This window comes from Rhinatrema bivittatum, chromosome 7 (genome assembly GCF_901001135.1).
Source record: "Rhinatrema bivittatum chromosome 7, aRhiBiv1.1, whole genome shotgun sequence".
Classification (NCBI taxonomy): domain Eukaryota; kingdom Metazoa; phylum Chordata; class Amphibia; order Gymnophiona; family Rhinatrematidae; genus Rhinatrema; species Rhinatrema bivittatum.
In genome coordinates, this window is record NC_042621.1 from 204,144,969 (window position 1) to 204,163,405 (window position 18,437).

At 42.2% G+C, this 18,437-nt stretch overlaps 2 protein-coding genes across 2 annotated transcripts in view; one reads left to right on the forward strand and one right to left on the reverse strand.

Moving 5' to 3' along the window:
• Nucleotides 1-15,477, reverse strand: part of TFAM (transcription factor A, mitochondrial) — a 103,746-nt gene extending 88,269 nt beyond the window's left edge. The window contains exons 1-2 of the mRNA XM_029609771.1: nucleotides 15,306-15,477; nucleotides 10,617-10,786 (exon numbers count right to left, since the gene is read on the reverse strand). Coding sequence (XP_029465631.1) covers nucleotides 10,617-10,786; nucleotides 15,306-15,385 — 250 coding nt within the window. The 5' untranslated portion in view covers nucleotides 15,386-15,477. The remainder of the gene's footprint in view (nucleotides 1-10,616; nucleotides 10,787-15,305) is intronic.
• A 30-nt stretch (nucleotides 15,478-15,507) lies between these two features.
• Nucleotides 15,508-18,437, forward strand: part of DNTTIP2 (deoxynucleotidyltransferase terminal interacting protein 2) — a 79,857-nt gene continuing 76,927 nt past the window's right edge. Inside the window, exon 1 of the mRNA XM_029609770.1 lies at nucleotides 15,508-15,912. Within this exon, the coding sequence (XP_029465630.1) occupies nucleotides 15,835-15,912 (78 nt within the window). The 5' untranslated portion in view covers nucleotides 15,508-15,834. The remainder of the gene's footprint in view (nucleotides 15,913-18,437) is intronic.

An 18,437-nucleotide genomic window follows, 5' to 3' on the forward strand; every position in this document is an offset into this window, starting at 1 on the left:
TTTGCTTCATGTGCGTCATCTTAAATGCTATCTTTGATGCACGCACATCGTGACACAAGGTTGACCTTGAAACCGATGCTGCGTCATGTCGAGAGGTGTTGGATCAGTCGCATCGTGTGCATGCTTTGATCCATCTTTACGGTGCAATGACTCGGAGCGTGATGTCAACGACACAGATGTCAATCCATGCATCCGTGACTCCGACTCTGGCTTACTAGTAGTTGAGCGGGGTAGTGCTTCAGTATATTGTGCTCCACTGAAGCAGCCCGTTGTTTTGGATGGTGCTGTGATTTTGGGCCCGGTGACGAATGAGTAGAGCATCGTTGCAATGGAGCATAGCTCCCCAACGGGGAAGAGTCATAGTTCCATTGGCGGAATCTGGCCATCTTGTCGGCCCTCTGGCACCTAGTCCTTGGGGACATGCAGCTGCAATCCCTGCAGTTGGCCTGATCATGTCTGGGGCCTAGACAGATATAACAATAGTTGTATCCATCTGTTGCCAACATTATTTTGCCACATTGACAATATTTAAATCACGGCTGCTTCTTGGACATGATGTAGCATTGAAAATTGCTGTTTTGGGTTGCTAACACGAAAGTATTTCTGAGAAGATGAGACTTTTGTCCATGCGATGGCGCAGAAAAAAAAAAGAACTGAGGAGACGACTTTGGTCGACCATCTGGGAACTGCCGCACATGAGCAAATCAGCAAAGCTCTGCTGCTTAAAGAGAGCTCCACATTGTGCGCCGGATGTCGTCACCCAAGACAGAATGGCTAATTCAGCCTGCTTATCGATGGAAAAATGATGATAACGGGGAAACTGAAGCAGATAGGCAATGGTTGCATATATTGAGCAGCGTTATTAAACCGTTAAGTAGAAGTATTAGTAGAATCCTAAAAGCTATGCCACACGCACCCTCCAGAATGACCACCCTTAACCTTGCACAATATCCAGTCAGAAACGTCTACAAGGAAGAAGACAGGAGGAAGGGATGTGAGGGGAACAGAAGGTGATTTCCTGCAGGCTGTTTGTAAGGGGAGGATCTGGAGCAGCAGCAGGAACAGAGAGATAGCTGAAACTGAAGGGCAGGCAGAAACCCTGCAGTTCAATTCAAAATACTGTATTAACAGGTTTGAAACCTTTCAGGAATGTTGATTCTAAGGCAGTCTGTAAAATATGTGGCAACAAGCTAATTATGTGGTTTTTCCTCAGCCACACAATTGTGGGAGACTAGGAGCACTGGGTATAAGTAGTCAGTGTGCATGTATAGTGATACATATTTGTAATAAGTCAATATACTACTTACAAAACTACCAGTATTTGGCACCAAAATAATTTAACAGGAGAACAGCTAAAACAGCTTTGAATAAACGTCTTATTTTACATCCCTAGGTTATGCATTCCAAACTGCTTCAGTCACTTATACTTGTCCAGCTCCTCTCACATCAGCTTTATCATGACATCTGCTCATGCACCACCACCTATAGTTTCATGTGCAAAGCCGGCAACTGCTCATAAAAGGAAATATGAATTTTACTATTATAAATTTACTTTTACTCCATAGCTGCTTATGCAGCAAGTCTTGATACTTCAAGGTAAGGCAACTGACTTGTACCCCATAGTAAAACAACTGGTTAGCATCCTATAACAGCACCTCAAGAATAGTGGTTATTCAAGTGGTTTCGCTATCTCACTGTCAGATGCCTCAACAAAAAATTAGCACAAACCTGCCTGTAGCATGTTCAAAACAAACAGTACATTGCGGGGTGGCCAGCTCCAGTCCTTGAAAGCCATGAACAGGCCCTATTTTCAGGATATCTACAATGAATGTGATTGAGATAAAATTTGCATACAATGGAGGCAGTGCATTCAAATTTCTGTCACACATATTCACTGTGGATATTCTGAAAATTTGGTCTGTTTGTGGCTCTTGAGGACCAGAGTTGCCCACCCCTGGTATAGCGCATCTCACATTGTGTATCTATAGTACTATATCATTATCAACAGACACATGCAATACTATTGTTTTTAGCGTGTGTGTCTTACTGCACATGCATTTTTAAATCCAATCAAACCCTGGTGGCTGTCTAAAGTAAAATAGATATTTTCATATATAGCGGCAAGTTCAGTAAAGTGTAAGAATACTTTTATAAGTGTTAACAAATGTTAAAAATGCTGTTTGAATGAAAAAAATCTAGCTTGTACACATTAACAGCACTTTTAACATAGTTTTAATGTAAAATTCTATACTGAGAAAATGAGATGCAAAACTATGTAAAAGAGCTCATTATGTTTTAGCACAGAAAAATGATGCATGTTAAAATATGCAATTTGACTACAGACCTGTTAATGCACAAAACTTAACCATACCTTGGAAAGGCGTAGTTCAGTTTCTGAGATAACTTTAATGCTAGTAAATTAAATTTGAATGTTAACACATTAACACAAAACTCATTTGCACGTCATTAACATGAGCCATCAACAGCAAATGCTAATGCACTTTTGTACATTGCCTTCCAGGTCTCCTAACTGATTAGAAAGGTTGACATGAAAATGGATTTGCATGAATATAGAAAGTGCACAGAGTACAAGTGTCAATGTATGAGTGCAAGAGCAATGGCATAGTTATAAATTAAATGAAAAAGATCTAAAATAATCTAGGCCACCACCTGAACAGCTGGATTTTCAGAATAATCACAATAAAAATGAGACATATCTGCACACAATGGCGTTTGTGCATGCAAATATAGATATATCTATATCATGTGTATACATTTGCAGAGGTGGCATTTGTAGCCCAGTATAACTATATCACAGTCATGGATTTCTGTGAACCATGTCTCTGACAGCCACTATATCTAAATCAGCTTCTTTCATGACTGCCTCTGGATCTGGGACTTTATTGCCCATACTATGAGCATTAGTGTACATGGCTTTCCAAATATTGCCTTTTTTAACCCATAGTGCCTCTGCCTCCTTACCTTGTAAGCCCAGCAATGCTGTTGCTTTAATATTGTTTTTTTATATATAATGTCATGCCTCCCTTCCTGAATAGATTGTAGCCCAATCAATGTTAAAGGCCAAGGCAGGGAAGCTCACATTCTGGAGATAAATGAATGGCCACATAGATGGTGTCAAAGAGTGTGTTATTTCAAGGACTGCTGAGCAAAGATGAGGTCCACCTGTCGAAGAAGTGGCACAGAGTCTTTCAACAAACAATGGCAAACCTACTGAGGAGGATGGGTAAACAAAACTCTAAAGTAAATATAACATTAAATACTTGCATAGAAATGTGGGTTAATGTAGGGGAATGGAACATCTATTTATATTAGTGTAATATACAGACCTCCCTCACAGACAGAAGATATAATGGAATGTATACACAAAATTGCTATGAAAGAGAAGATACTTTTGCTGGGGGATTTCAATCTGCTGAATACTGATTGGGACATTCCAGGTGCAGTGTTTTCAAGAAGCAGGGAGATCCTGGATTCCCTCCAAGAACTATTTTGTCAACTGAAAATGGAACTCACACGGGAAGGGGTGGTACTGTTCCTGGTGCTTACCAATGGGGTCAGCATGTTGTAAAGGATGATCATCTAGGATTCAATGACCATTGTGGTTCAGTATTAATGTGCAAGAGATGAAGGTTCATTCAAAGGCAAGGGTCCTAGACTTCAGGAAAACTAATTTTCTTAAAATGGGGAGTACCTCAAGGATGTTAAAGTTGTGTTGGAGTAAAGTTGACACTACCTACTGGGAAGGCCGAGTAGGTCCTCACTGTCAACTGACTGAGTAGATGGTGTAGAGACTGAGCTGGAGCTTTGCTTTTACCTGCCCCTTTCCTCGCAAGTTGAGCCTTTGTGTTTCGGGGACCGGAAGGTCTTAGGTGACAGTCTCTGGTGTGAATGCCAAAGAGAGGTTCCGATGACAGGCTGTGATCAGGGCTGGCAGCAAGGATGCTTGATAATCACAAGCTATGGAACTAACGGTTGTTGAGAGTCTGTTTGAAGTCAGTAAGGATGTGTTTTGGGGAGATATTGATGGTACTGTGGTTTTTGATATTTTGTGAAAGCTTGAATGAAAGTGGATACAAGCTGTATTGCATCTTATTGTGTGTCCTGTTGGGCAAAATGCCTTAAAGTGAGGTTTCCTGGCACTCACTTTTCCATACATTAAAATGTGCTGACAGCATGGTTTTTGTTTTTTTTTTATTTAGGATTAAAATCTGTTCCCCTGAAGAAGCCTCATTTCGAGGCAAGACTCAGGCCCTAGTCAGGATTAGAGGGTTTGGAGACATCACAGTTTTGAAGATGTCTTGCACACTGGTTGAATGCTGGGATTAGGATCTTGAGTGCCGGGATCTATGGCAACATAGCTGAAAAGCTTGTTTGATCAGCTATGCCACTTGTTTCAAATAAAGTGTTGCGAGTAAGATAAATGACACTGATATATAAAAACATTTGACAGAATTTGCTGTTAGAGTCGGTTAAAGTGTTTTTATGGATGTGTTCATTAAGATATATGGATGTGAGTGGATGAAGAAGCATTCTGTGTGTATAAATGGGTGTGTAATTTTATGGGCGTTTTAGGGGTTGATTATGATGTTATGTAATTATAACTAAGGTTAATGTAAAACCAAAATTATTATGAATTAATGTTTGCTCCTTGATGCTTTTGCAGCCTGGGGAGCCCCAGGATAACTGGATTAAATGCTTGAGGTAGGACATAGAGAGTAATGGTCTCGGAATGAAGTATGCCAGAGTGGTGGGTAAGAGGAACAGTGCTCTTTGAGATTCTCCCCGGGGGGGGGGGGGGGGGGGCCAAGTAGACAGAGGAAATGTGGGTATATGGTAATGCATCACCAGGGCCTGATCTATGAAGTTTCCCCCAGCACCGGAATCCAGGAACACCTGTGAAAAGAAGTGGGTCTTGCTTTAGGTAATCACTACAGGAACCAGGAGTTGAGGAACAGAGGGAGTCTGGCCTAGTGTTATCTCCCTGGTTAACCCTAGGCAAGGGCCAGCACAGTACATACACAGGCTCAGTTGTCTACAGCATGATTTTTCTTGGGCCGTCAACTGGCTAGCACCCAATTGCATGAGTTCCTCCTGAGCTTTAGATTTGGAGGGCCGCATCACGGGTGGAGAGTGAGGTTGCTAGAAGCAGAGTGGCAAGGGAATGGAGCACCAAGACTTGTACTCACATGTCCTCTTCTGGAGTCTATGGTCTGTATGGCCAGCCAGGGCGATGGGGTTTTCCAAAGATGTAGGAAGTTCCCGACCTGTGAGCTCATCCTTAATGCGCCCTGCCAGGCCTTATAGAAAGATGGCCGTGAGACTCTCTTCACCCTAGTTCAGTTCAGAGATGAACGTCCCAAACTCAATAGCATACTCTGAGAGGGTCCAGGAATCCTGGCGGTTCTGTGACCCTGATGGTCACAGGCTATGGTTGAGGCAGGCGGCAAGCAAAGGATGGTCAGGTCACAGGCTATGGTTGAGGCAGGCGGCAAGCAAAGGATGGTCGGGTCACAGGCTATGGTTGAGGCAGGCGGCAAGCAAAGGATGGTCAGGTCACAGGCTATGGTTGAGGCAGGCGGCAAGCAAAGGATGGTCGGGTCACAGACTATGGTCAGTACAGGAGATCAATCCAAGGGTGATGAGAAGCAGATGAGAAGAGCAAGACTGGATGAGGCTGAAGGAAAGGCTGAAGACACGGAAGGCTGGACGAGGTTGAAGACGGGCTCCGAAGCTGCAACTCACAATACCATAGGTAGTCAACCCATTGCTGAGGCAAAGTGTGTCAGGGAGCGCCTTAAATAGGCATCTGTCTTCATCTTCGAGCACCACAGGCAATTTAAATGAGCCTGATTCCAGCACATGCACATCTAGGGATGCATCAGAAGGAAGAGGGAGTGGCAGCGTCGCTGGTAAGGAGGGCTGTCCCGTGAGCCGGCAAACATATCAAAGGAATTTAGCTGGATGGGAAAATCTAGGGAAAGTAGAAGAGCAGAGGACAAAACTAAAAGAAGATATAAGGGCAACTATCCTTTTTGTTAGGAAAGTAAATAAAGGAAAGGGGCAAAAAAAAAAAAAAAAAAAAGAGGGAGCTATGGTTTTATAAAGTATCTAAAAAGGTAAGGGAGAAAAATTTAGCATTGATAAACTACAAGAGATCACAGAAAGAGGAAGACAGACGGCAATATCAGGAAAAATGTAAAGAAGCTGGGAAAGTAGTCAGGAATGTAAAAATTCAACAGGGAAAAAAACTGCAAATACAATAAAACGGGAACAAGCCTTTTTTTTTTTTTTTAAAGATATGTTAGTGACAGAAGGAAGGCATTGTGAGATTCAGAGGTGAAGGAAAGGAATATGTAGAGGCTGATGAAGAAAAAGCAAAATTGCTTGACAAATATTTGTTTGGTGTTTATTGTGGAAGGGCCTGGAACAGGACCACAAAAAAAGAACGAAGATAAGGTTGGAAGTGAGGTAAACTTCAATCAATTTTCAGAATGTTCATGAGGAGCTAACTACACTTAAAAATAGATAATGCAATGGGGTCGGATGGATACATCTAAGGGTACTAAGAAAATATAAGAAATGTCCCGGCAGCTCCACTAGCTGACCTTTTCAATGCTTCTTTAGAGTTGGGAGTGGTTCCAGAGGACTGGAGATGGGCGGATGTGGTTTCTATTCATAAAAGTGAAAGTAAGGAGTCTGGGAACTATAGAACAGTTAGTCTACCTCTGTGGTGAGCAAATTAATGGAAGTACTGCCAAAACAGAAGATCATGCAGTTTTTGGAATCCAATAGTTTTACCAAGAAAGCATGTTTTTACCAGAGGTAAATCTTATCAGACGAATCTTATCAAATTTCTTTCACTGGTTGACTAGAGTTGGATCAATAGAGCGTTACAGTTGTAGTGTACTTGGATTTCAGTAAGGACTTTGACACGGTTCCACATAAGAGACTTATAAATAAATTGAATGCCCTTGGTATGGGACCTAGTGTGTCTGACTGGGTTGGAAACAGGCTGAGTAGGAGGCGACAAAGGGTAGTGGTAAATGGAGTTTACTCTGTCAATGGGGGGATGTTACTAGAGGTGTGCCTCAAGAATCAGTCCTCGGATTGGTTCCTTTCAACATTTTCATGAATGACACTGCTGAAGGATTGTTGGGAAAGGTTTATCTTTTTGCCAATAATTCCAAAATCTGCAACAAAGTGGGAAACCAGGTAGGTGTGAAAAACAAGAGCAGGGATCTAGCAAAGCTCAAGGAATGGTCTAGGGCAGAGCTTTCCAAACTGTGTGTCGGGACACGTTAGTGTGTCGCCTGCAGTGTGCAGGTGTGTCGCGCAAGCCCGGTCAACTCTGATGCGAGTTTGGGCTTTTTTTTTCCTAGAGATTCACTTTTTTTTTTCAGTTTATGGGTTGCTTATTATTGGGTGATTTTTGCTGTCAATCGCGTTTTTTTGGGGGGCTTGGTGGGTGGAACGAGCCCAGCCATCCTTGCATTGGCTGCTGCTGCCGATGAGGCCTGGCCATGAGGAGTACTGACCGCAAGCAGCAGTGTCTGGTGATCATGGAAGGGAGTGAAGCACTTAACTGGCAACAATCAAAAAGACGAGGTACATGAGTGTGGGGGCCAAACATGTGCTGGAGGGAGAGAGATGAGTGAGTGGGGGGCAAACGTGCTGGGGGGACAGACATGTGCTTGAGGGGGAGAGATATGAGTGTGTGGGGGCCAGACATGTGCTGGGGGGAGGAGAGAGATGAGTGTGTGGGGGACAGACAATTTGTTTTATTATTGTTTCTCATAAATTATAACAATAACATGAATCTTGGAATATATATTTTTAATATAAATTTAAGGTTTTCATGAGATAGGTTGTGTCGTGAAACATTTTATTTATGTATATATTTAAGGAAACATACATAAATTGTCGAAATATGTTTCGTTCGTTTAACCTTTAACCTCTGGCTTACTAGTAGACTGAATTACTGTGTCGTGAAATTATGTTTGTCTAAAAAGTGTGTCACCAACATGAAAAGTTTGGAAAGCTCTGGTCTAGGGTCTGGAGCTAAGATTTAATGCTAAAAATGTAGAGTAATGTATTTAGGATGCAAAATCCCAAGGGAGAGTTACCATATTGGAAGTGAAATTCTTCTAAGCTTGAAAGAAGAGAATGATCTGGGGGTAATTGTATCTGATGATCTTAAGGTAGCCAAACAGGAGGATAAAGCAACAGCAAAAGCCAGAAAGATGACTGGCTGCATAGGGAGACGAATGATCATCAGAAAAAGGGAGGCGATATTGCCCCGGGTAAGACCTCATTTGGAATACTGTGTACAATTCTGGAGACCTGTTAGAGTGGGGAATAGCTGGATGGGGGATTTACCCAGCAGGAGTAAGGCCAGAAGCTAAGGAAAAGCTGGACAGGATTGTCCGCCTGATCAGCCATCTCCCACCTGGGCTGAGCCCGCAGGTTCTGGTTGCCAGCAGGACTTAGGCTGAAACTAGAGACAAGCTAGGTCTAGAGACAGGGCAGGCACAGGCGATGAGACAGGAACCAGAGACAAAGCTAGAACTGGTAGCACAGGCTGGAACCGGAGGCATAGGTGGATATGGAAGGCAGGCAGGGGCTGGAGACAGGGCTGGAACAGAAGGCAAGAACTGGGGCTGAAGACAGGAACTGGAACAGAAGGCCCAAAGGAGGACCTGGCAATATAAAACAATGACCGAAGACATGGACTTCACAAGACTAGGACCGGACAGGACCACAAGAACAAGGCAAAGGAAGTACAACGCAGTCTAATAGGAAATTAACAGAAAGCTTGGTACTTATAAAACAAGACAAGGCAGAAACAGACAAGGAGGCCTAAACAGGCCGTAAAGCAAGCCAGAGTGAGGCTAGTAGGCCACAGGCAGGGCAAAAAGGCCAAGGAGGCCACAGGACAAGACAGGGAGGCAAAGGAGACCACAGGACAAGGCAGGGAGGCCGAGAAGACCACTGAACAAGACAAAAAGGCCACAGGGGCCACACAGAAGTAAAGCAAGGTGGGCCAAAGCAAACAGCTAAGATGACTTGATGAAGAGGCAGGGTTAAATAGGGCTGGCCCTGCTGCATCATGGGAGCATCAAGGAGGTGGTTAGTACAGGAAAGAGTGTGGCTCCATGAGGACCTCTACTGCTGGGGAGGCTGCTTAGCTGCCAGAATTTTGACAAGACCGCATATTCAAAAGGATATAAATAGGATAGTGTCAGTACAGACAGTAACTACTAAAATGGTCAATGGTCTTCATTTGGGACAGACAAAGATCTAAATATGTACACCCTAGAGCAGTGATGGCAAACTCCAGTCCTCGAGTGCCACAAACAGGCCAGGTTTTCAGGATATCTACAATGAATATGCATGAGAAAGATTCGCACCACGTCCTCCATCATATGGAAATCTCATGCATATTCATTGTGGATATCCTGAAAACCTGGCCTGTTTGTGGCACTCGAGGACTGGAGTTTGCCATCACTGCCCTAGAGGAAAGGCGAGATATGATAAGAGACATCTAAACATCTCATGAATACCTTTGAGATGCATAGAAGACGAGCCTCTTTCAACAGAAATGAGGCTCTAAAATGAGGGGTTATGGGCTGAGGGTTAAAGGGGGGAGACTCTGGAGTAATCTTAGGAAATATTTCTTTACAGAGGATAGTGGATGCATGGAATGGACTCCTAGTGGAGGTGGTGGAGACAGAAACAGTATCTGAACTCAAGAAAACATGGGATAAATACAAGGGATCATTAGAGGAGTGATGGGAATTATAAAGCTAAATTGGGCAGATAGGAAGACTGGATGGGTCATACGATCTTTGTCTGCCGTCATGTTTTTATTGTGGATAACATGTGGATATGTCAAAAAATGGACCAGTTTGTGACTACTGAGTACTGGAGGTAGCCAACTCTGAAGTAGGTGCTAGGGTAGGTCAGTTTTATTTTGGGTTTTTTTTTTTTTTTTTTTTAAAGGTAAGCCCTGCAATATCCAATAGAAAAAAGAAGCACTGGCCCTTCAAAAGTGGCTTTTGTATGGAAAAATGAAACCAGTGTTTAAAAATTGGGGACAGGGTCAATATTTTTCCAGGCTTGCATATCATAAGGTTTGTTTCAGTTTTCTTATTTTTCCAAAAGCATAAAGTAGTTTAACAAGTTACGCCCATTGAAATTAATGGGCGCTCCATACCTGCAACAATGCCCTAACCCTGGAGATATTCTTGCCTCTGACAAGAATGTTTCAGAGATCAAACAAGGATGTATGTGTGTGAATAGGTGTTTCTGAACATATCTGGGGGCAAAGCAGAGGGTATTAATGATGCATCCATGATGGCTTTTCCACTGGGCATTTTGACCATATCAAATATTTTCTTTTTAATCTCTCAAACATTTTTTATGACTTCTGCTATTTAGGATTTTTCCACAATTCACCCTCCAGGTGCTAAAAATAATTTGGATGATCTAAGACTTTAGCAATAATTCCAAAGGCTAAAACACAATATTGGAATAGTCTTAAAAAGTCTTGAAATAATTAAAAATGTGTTTACATTCTAGATTAACATTCTCCTTACCTGGGTTGTATTTCTTAAGTACAGGTTGTTGTTCTACTGAATAACGAAAGTATGCTGTTAGCGGCCGCTTTGGATGGTTATCTGAACTTGAGCTTTTAGAAAACCATCTCACTGCTAAACACACAACACTGCTGTTGCTATTTCTTATGCTGGAGATTAGGCTGTTGCATCTTGAAAGAAAGCACAACATTTGAATATCAGTACAGTTAAACACATGTATTTGCCCCATATCTTTAGAAGACAAGTTTTACTGAATGATGAAATAATTCCCCCTGTATGTTGATAAACTGATTTAATATTAGTCTGTTCTGTTTGCTTTTAATACAGGTGCTCTCTGGTATTAAGAGCTGCTTCTGCTGTCTAGCTTCTGGTTATTAAAATAGAAGTCTTGTTCTGACCAGAATTTCATGTTAATCGAGGAATATTCAAGTTATCGTAGTTCACTCCACTGAATTTAAATGTATCTAATGTAATCTGGACTATCATGAGAACTTCAGCGATCAGCAGTGCTAGAGAACCAGGATTGGTGTCGAAAACACACAGTTCATATGTAAACCAGTTACAACCAGGTCCATGTAGCAAGAATATTACAAATTAATATATATTTATTTCCACTAATTTAATGTATAGAATAAAATCAAATATTTTATATGGGATTTAATGATCCCAATTTCAGCTTCATCAAATGTAGTAGCTGGTCCTTGTTACATACATTTTTAATCTGAATTATAGTTAACTACATGTTTTTATCTGTCAGACATTTTGTACAATCATAGGAATGTATATAATTTTCAGTGATTTTGGTACTTGTGGTAGGTATTGATAGCTTATTTATCCATAAAACAAGCACAATATGGGTGCAGCAGTGTAACACTGCTTTTGCCAGTGTATTTCGCCCCTGTTGTGTAATCTTTGGCTTTTCTGTCAATACTGATAGCAATAGTACCAACTAGATAAATAAGATTTTGATTTTTATTTTTTAGTGAGTTAGATACCAGGTTACTGGAAACTAAACCACTAATTTCACACTTGCTACCAAATAGTTTTCAGTCACTACTGACCTAACCTGAATTTGAACTAAGAACATAAGACATTGCCATGATGGGTCAGATCAAGGATCCATCAAGCCAGGCATCCTGTTTCCAACAGAGGCCAAACCAGGCCACAAGAACCTGGCAATTACCCAAACACTAAGAAGATCCCATGCTACTGATGCAATTAATTGCAGTGGCTATTCCCTAAGTAAACTTGCTTAATAGCCGTTAATGGACTTCTCCTCCAAGAACTTATCCAAACCTTTTTTTAACCCAGCTACACTAACTGTACTAACCACATCCTCTGGCAACAAATTCCAGAGCTTTATTGTGCAATGAGTGAAAAAGAATTTTCTCCGATTAGCCTTAAATGTGCTACTTGCTAACTTCATGGAATGCCCCCTAGTCCTTCTGTTATTCGAAAGTGTAAATAACCGATTCACATCTACTCGTTCAAGACCTCTCATGATCTTAAAGACCTCTATCATATCCCCCCCTCAGCCATCTCTTCTCCAAGCTGAACAGCCCTAACCTCTTCAGCCTTTCCTCATAGGGGAGCTGTTCCATCCCCTTTATCATTTTGGTTGCCCTTCTCTGTACCTTCTCCATCGCAACTATATCTTTTTTGAGATGCGGCGACCAGAATTATACACAGTATTTAAGGTGTGGTCTCACCCTGGAGCAATATAGAGGCATTATGACATTTTCCGTTTTATTAACCTTTCCCTTCCTAATAATTCCTAACATTCTGTTTGCTGTTTTGACTGCTGCAGCACACTGAGCCAATGATTTTAAAGTATTATCCACTATGATGCCTAGATCTTTTTCCTGGGTGGTAGTTCCTAATATGGAACCTAACATCGTGTAACTACAGCAAGGGTTATTTTTCCCTATATGCAACACCTTGCACTTGTCCACATTAAATTTCATCTGCCATTTGGATGCTCAATCTTCCAGTCTTGCAAGGTCCTCCTGTAATGTATCAATCCGCTTGTGATTTAACTACTCTGAATAATTTTGTATCATCCGCAAATTTGATAACCTCACTCGTCGTATTCCTTTCCAGATCATTTATATATATATATATATATATATATATATATTGAAAAGCACTGGTCCAAGAACAGATCCCTGAGGCACTCCACTGTTTACCCTTTTCCACTGAGAAAATTGACCATTTAATCCTACTCTCTGTTTCCTGTCTTTTAACCAGTTTATTATCCACGAAAGGACATCGCCTCCTATCCCATGACTTTTTAGTTTTCTTAGAAGCCTCTCATGAGGGACTTCGTCAAACACCTTCTGAAAATCCAAATACATTACATCTACCGATTCACCTTTATCTACATGTTTATTAACCCCTTCAAAAAAATTAAGCAGATTTGTTAGGCAAGATTTCACTTGGGTAAATCCATGTTGACTGTTTTCCATTAAACCATGTCTTTCTATATGCTCTACGATTTTGATCTTGAGAATAGTTTCCACTCTTTTTCCCGGCACAGAAGTCAGGCTCACTGGTCTATAGTTACCTGGATCGCCCCTGGAGCCTTTTTTAAATATTGGGGTTACATTGGCCACCCTCCAGTCTTCAGGTACAATGGATGATTTTAATAATAGGTTACAAATTTTAACTAATAGATCAGAAATTTCATTTTTTAGTTCCTTCAGTACCCTAGGATGCATACCATCCGGTCCAGGTGATTTGCCACTCTTTAGTTTCTCAATCTGGCCTACTACATCTTCCAGGTTCACAGTGATTTTGTTCAGTTCATCTGACTCATCACCCCTGAAAACCATCTCAGGAACTGGTATCTCCCCAACATCCTCATTAGTAAACACAGAAGCAAAGAATTAATTTAGTCTTTCTGCAATGGCCTTATCTTCCCTAAGAGCCCCCTTTAACCCCTTGGTCATCTAATGGTCCAACCGACTCCCTCACAGGTTTCTTGCTTCGGATATATTTTAAAAAGGTTTTATTATGAGTTTTTGCCTCTATGGCCAACTTCATTTCAAATTCTCTCTTCGCCTGTCTTATCAATGTTTTACACTTAATTTGCAACGCTTATATTTCATCCTATTTTCTTCAGATGGATCCTTCTTCCAATTTTTGAAGGATTTTTTTTTGGCTAAAATAGCCTCCTTCACCTCACCTTTTAACCATGACGGTAATGGTTAAAAGGTGATGTGAAGGAAATGCCTTCCTTCCACCTTTCTTAATGTGTGGAATACATATGGACTGCACCTCTAGGATTCTATTTTTTAAACAATGCCCATGCCTGTTGAACACTTTTAACCTTTGCAGCTGCACCTTTCAGTTTTTTTCTAACTATGTTACTCATTTTATCAAAGTTTCCCTTTTGAAAGTTTAGTGTTGGAGCTGCAGATTTACTTATTGTCCCCCTTCCAGTTATTAGTTTAAATTTGATCATGGTGTGATCACTGTTGCCAAGTAGCCCCACTACTGTTATCTCTCTTACCAAATCCAGAGTTCCACTAAGAATTAAATCTAAAATAGCTCCCTCTCTTGTTGGTTCCTGAACCATTTGCTCCATGAAGCTGTCATTTATTACATCCAGGAACTTTATGTCTCTAGCAAGTCCTGATGTTACATTTACCTACAGGTGAAAGGTTCTGTAACAATCCACCGAGTCTTTTATTCTTCATACACCTATTTAATTCACAAACTAAAATGCAACATTTTGTTGTACTTCAGAATATTCTAGCACTCTGTAAAGATGATCTGGAAAAAAGGTCTTGTGTTATCACATACATATGTAATGGCTACACCAAGTTATAACCATTTACACTAATCTGTACTGCCATCCCCTACAATTTATACAGATCTAATTGCTGAAGTCGTAATCCAAGAAAGCTCACCTGAAGAAAACATCTCAGGTTAAAGAAAACATAGAAATGACGGCAGAAGAATTAAATTAGGATTACAATTGCTTCATTTTGGCTAAGCTCTAAATGCACTAAACCAGCAGCTAAGGATGATCCCTTCTTGATTTATGGCTTTGTGAGTTTCTGTACAGTATGGGTTTGATGCTTGGCCACCCAACTCCATTGATGCCATTACATTAAGGCTATTGCCTTAATGTAATGGCATGTGGGCATAAGTGCCCACAGAAAGTTTTTCAAAGATGTGGGGCATACAAAAAAACAACAACACATGAACAAAAACAATGAGTCATTAAAAGTCAGAAAAGGGGGAGGGAGAAAATGACATCCCCAATAGCACCCAAGACTAATCCTGCTGTTATTAAAAGTGATTTTCCAGCCACTTTTTTTTAGCGCACATTTCCTAATCACGATGCTTCAGTCAAATCTGGCAAATACGGGGGGTAATTGCTTGCAGCGGGGAGAGGGGAAAAAGGAAAAGATCAGTGTATCTATTCCAGAACCCTTTGTTACTATTCCCAAAACGGACCACCTGCCCCATTGCTTAGAACTGGCTTCAGAAAACCGCCAGACTTAATAACAATCCAGAGTTTAACATCCTTCTGGTCGATAAGAGCCCCACGCGCACTCTAGCTCGGATATCCCGCCTTTACATCTAAGAACGTTTTGATTTGCAGAGAAAAGAAGCGGGCTAGCGGAGCGAAGCCAGGTCCCTCTTGGGCTATTATGAAAGCGTGGAAACCGGGACAGTCACCTGAGAGCGTATCTGCAGCTCAGCGCGTCTCCCAGACCTTTGGCGAGCACTCCAAACCTGCCACAGAACACCAAGACCATGACTGCCACAGCCACCCCGCTTCTAGCAGCCGCTTAAGCTGTTGCTGCATGCTGGGTAACGGGACACCAGGCACGGAAGCGCAAGCGCGGGAGTGAAAGAAGCGCATGCGCGGGAGTGAAAGAAGCGCATGCGCAGAGACACTCTCTGGTTGGCTGAGGTGCATCAGCGTGGATGAGCTTCTTGTTGCTGATGGCGAGGACATCACAGTCCAACCTTAAAGTAGTTGTTCAATGTGATATGCTGAGACTTTTTGTAATGGTTTTAACATAAATAAGTATGGGCAGAAGCTCCCCCCCTCCCCCACCCCGCCCGTTCTTGAGTCTCGGGGGCCTTTGCAGGATGTTACTGCTGCGGAAGAGTTATCGCGTTGCACTCAAAGGAAATAACTGCCTGACCTCACCGTGCGGCTCTTACTGCGATTGCGTGCGAGGAGTGCTGGAGAAGGAAAATGGTGGCCACCAGAAGAGGAGTGAGTCAGGAGTTGTCTGTGGATGGGGGAGATTTTGTTGCAGCCCCGACGCCGGAGGTAATTATAACAGCTTTGTTTGAGCTCTCGGTGGCTGGAACGCTGGCAGGGTTTCTCACAAGCAGATTCCAATTCATTGCTGTTTGACTTCTTACTTTTTCTGTGGAAACCAATACATAGGAAGACGTTTGCTATTCAAAAGTGTGTTAATGCAAGAAGTAAAATGAAGTGTGTAAGTAATATTTCTAAAGGCGTGACTTTTTTTTTTTTCCCTGCATGATTTGGTTATTCTTAATCTTCGTTGTAATGGAATCGCTCTAATACTAGAGACTCTCTCCATCTCAAGAGAGATTGTGGCTGCTCTCCTTTTGTAAGGAGAATGCTTGTTTTTCCCCAAGCTTGTTTGTGTTTTCTCTGAGTTGGTGAGATACTTTTCTGCCCACTTCCTTGCCCTGCACAAGAAGTTTAAGAACTTTTTCTAGTAAAGATTGAAGACATCTGGAGATCCCAGTAGAGTTTCCATCCAGGGATAAAAGACATTGGACAGGTTGGAGGTTTGGAGTGCAATTTGGACTTCAGGTACTGTGGGGAAGTGGACATCCTTCATGGTTGGGATACCCCTGCCACTTTAGAACAAATATTCATTCCACTGTATGGATGATACACAAGTTCCAAGCCCCAGTACTAAGGGAGATACACTGTAAATCTGTACTCCCATATGGCTGAAGATCCTGGATGTAATTGGACAATTTATTGACTTCCTTACAATTAATTACAGTAAACTTTATTGTGAACACCTTGTGAGTCCAGCCTGTTTTATCAAGGTACCTGTCACAAAGAACCATGATAAAATACACACAAGGAAATTTGATTCCTTGAGCCTAGAAGGTAATCCACCCCCCCAACAGAAAGGACTTACTCCTTGGGACATACAAAGTCATGGGAGAGCGGGCGAATGCCCAGGCCACTCTCCTGTGCGCGCGATTCACTAAATTAATTTATTTAAATTAGGGCCTGCGGCAAAAAGAGGCACTAGGGACACTAGCAAGTCCCTATCGCCTCTTTTTGGACAGGAGCGGCGGCTGTCAGCGGGTTTAACAGCCAACGCTCAAGTTTGCTGGCGTCAGTTCCCGAGCCCGCTGACAGCCACGGGTTCGGAAACCGGACGCCGGCAAAATTGAGCGAGCCACAGGCCCATTTCAAATTTTTTTTTTAATTTTTAACTTTTTTTTAACTTTGGGGGCCTCCGACTTAATATCGCCATTATATTAAGTTGGAGGGTGCACAGAAAAGCAGTTTTTACTGCTTTTCTGTGCACTTCCCTGGCGCTGGCAGAAATTAACGCCTACCTTTGTGTAGGCGCTAATTTCATAAAGTAAAATGTGCGGTTTTGCTGCACATTTTACTTTCTGTATCGCGCGGGAATACCTATAGGGCCATCAACATGCATGTTGCGGGTGCTATTAAGTTCGGGGGGGGGGGGGGGGTTAAAGCTAGCATGTCGAAAACGTGCAGCCAATTGGCCTGATAGAGAGGGGGGAAGAGACTGAGGATGTTGCCCCAATATATAAATTCATTTATGGCCCTTTAGGACACATGCTATCCACAAAAAAGGGTTATAAATACTTTAGGACAAATATGTCTAGATTTTAAACTATTTACATAATAAATACATTTTACAAAATGGAGACCTATTTGAACAAGGCAGAATTCTCCTAGGACTACAAGTTATATTTCTATAGACTAAATGACTTATTTCTTGAATGAATATATAGGGAAATGTGGTAGCTTTAAAGACAGGCAGGAGGAATTCGATCTTTCTATTTCCTCTCAGAACCATTTTGCTGTGACTTGATAAAATACAAAAGACTGTTTCTCTATAAGAGTTGAAACTTTTCTGATTTTTTACTGAAATTTCAGGATGTTGATCTTATACAGAATACTGTGAGAGGGAGACTGATGGGGCCAGGGTGGGAGGATTAGGATAGGGAGTCTGGTGGGGATGAAGAGGAGTTTGTTTGCCCTTTCTTTGGGGAAAGGGGGTAGAAGGGGCCCTCCGCTTCTCAAAATTAAGGCTTTCTGCCACTTTGCTTTCTGATTTCATGGCTTTTAGTGTGTGAAAGTTTGGCTACTCCTATTTCAAAGCATTAGCTTTGCTCTCTTCTCAAAAAAATCTCTTCCTGAACATACCCAGATCAGTCCAGACAAGCAGGTTTTATTCATCCCTACCAGCAGATGGAGGTAGAGAACAAAACTTTGGGCACTGCTACATATACGAGACTGCCACCTGCAGTCCCTCAGTATTTCTCTACCTCCAGCAGATGGTAGAGGTGCTAACCCTGCAGTCCTGACTGACTGGATATTTTAAGGAAAATTGCTCCCTGAGGTGACAACCTCCTGCAGAAGGGTCATCCCTCAGGTTGAGCCGGGGGGGTTGGATGCCCCTGGCCAGCTTCAGCCCACGACTCTGGGACCCCTGACAGCCTGTGGTCTGGTTCCCTCGGTGGGCCCGAAGCCCCTCCTGCCCAGAACAGGGAAGTACCCTTACTTTACCCAGGTGGCAACAAGTCCTCACAATCGGGCCG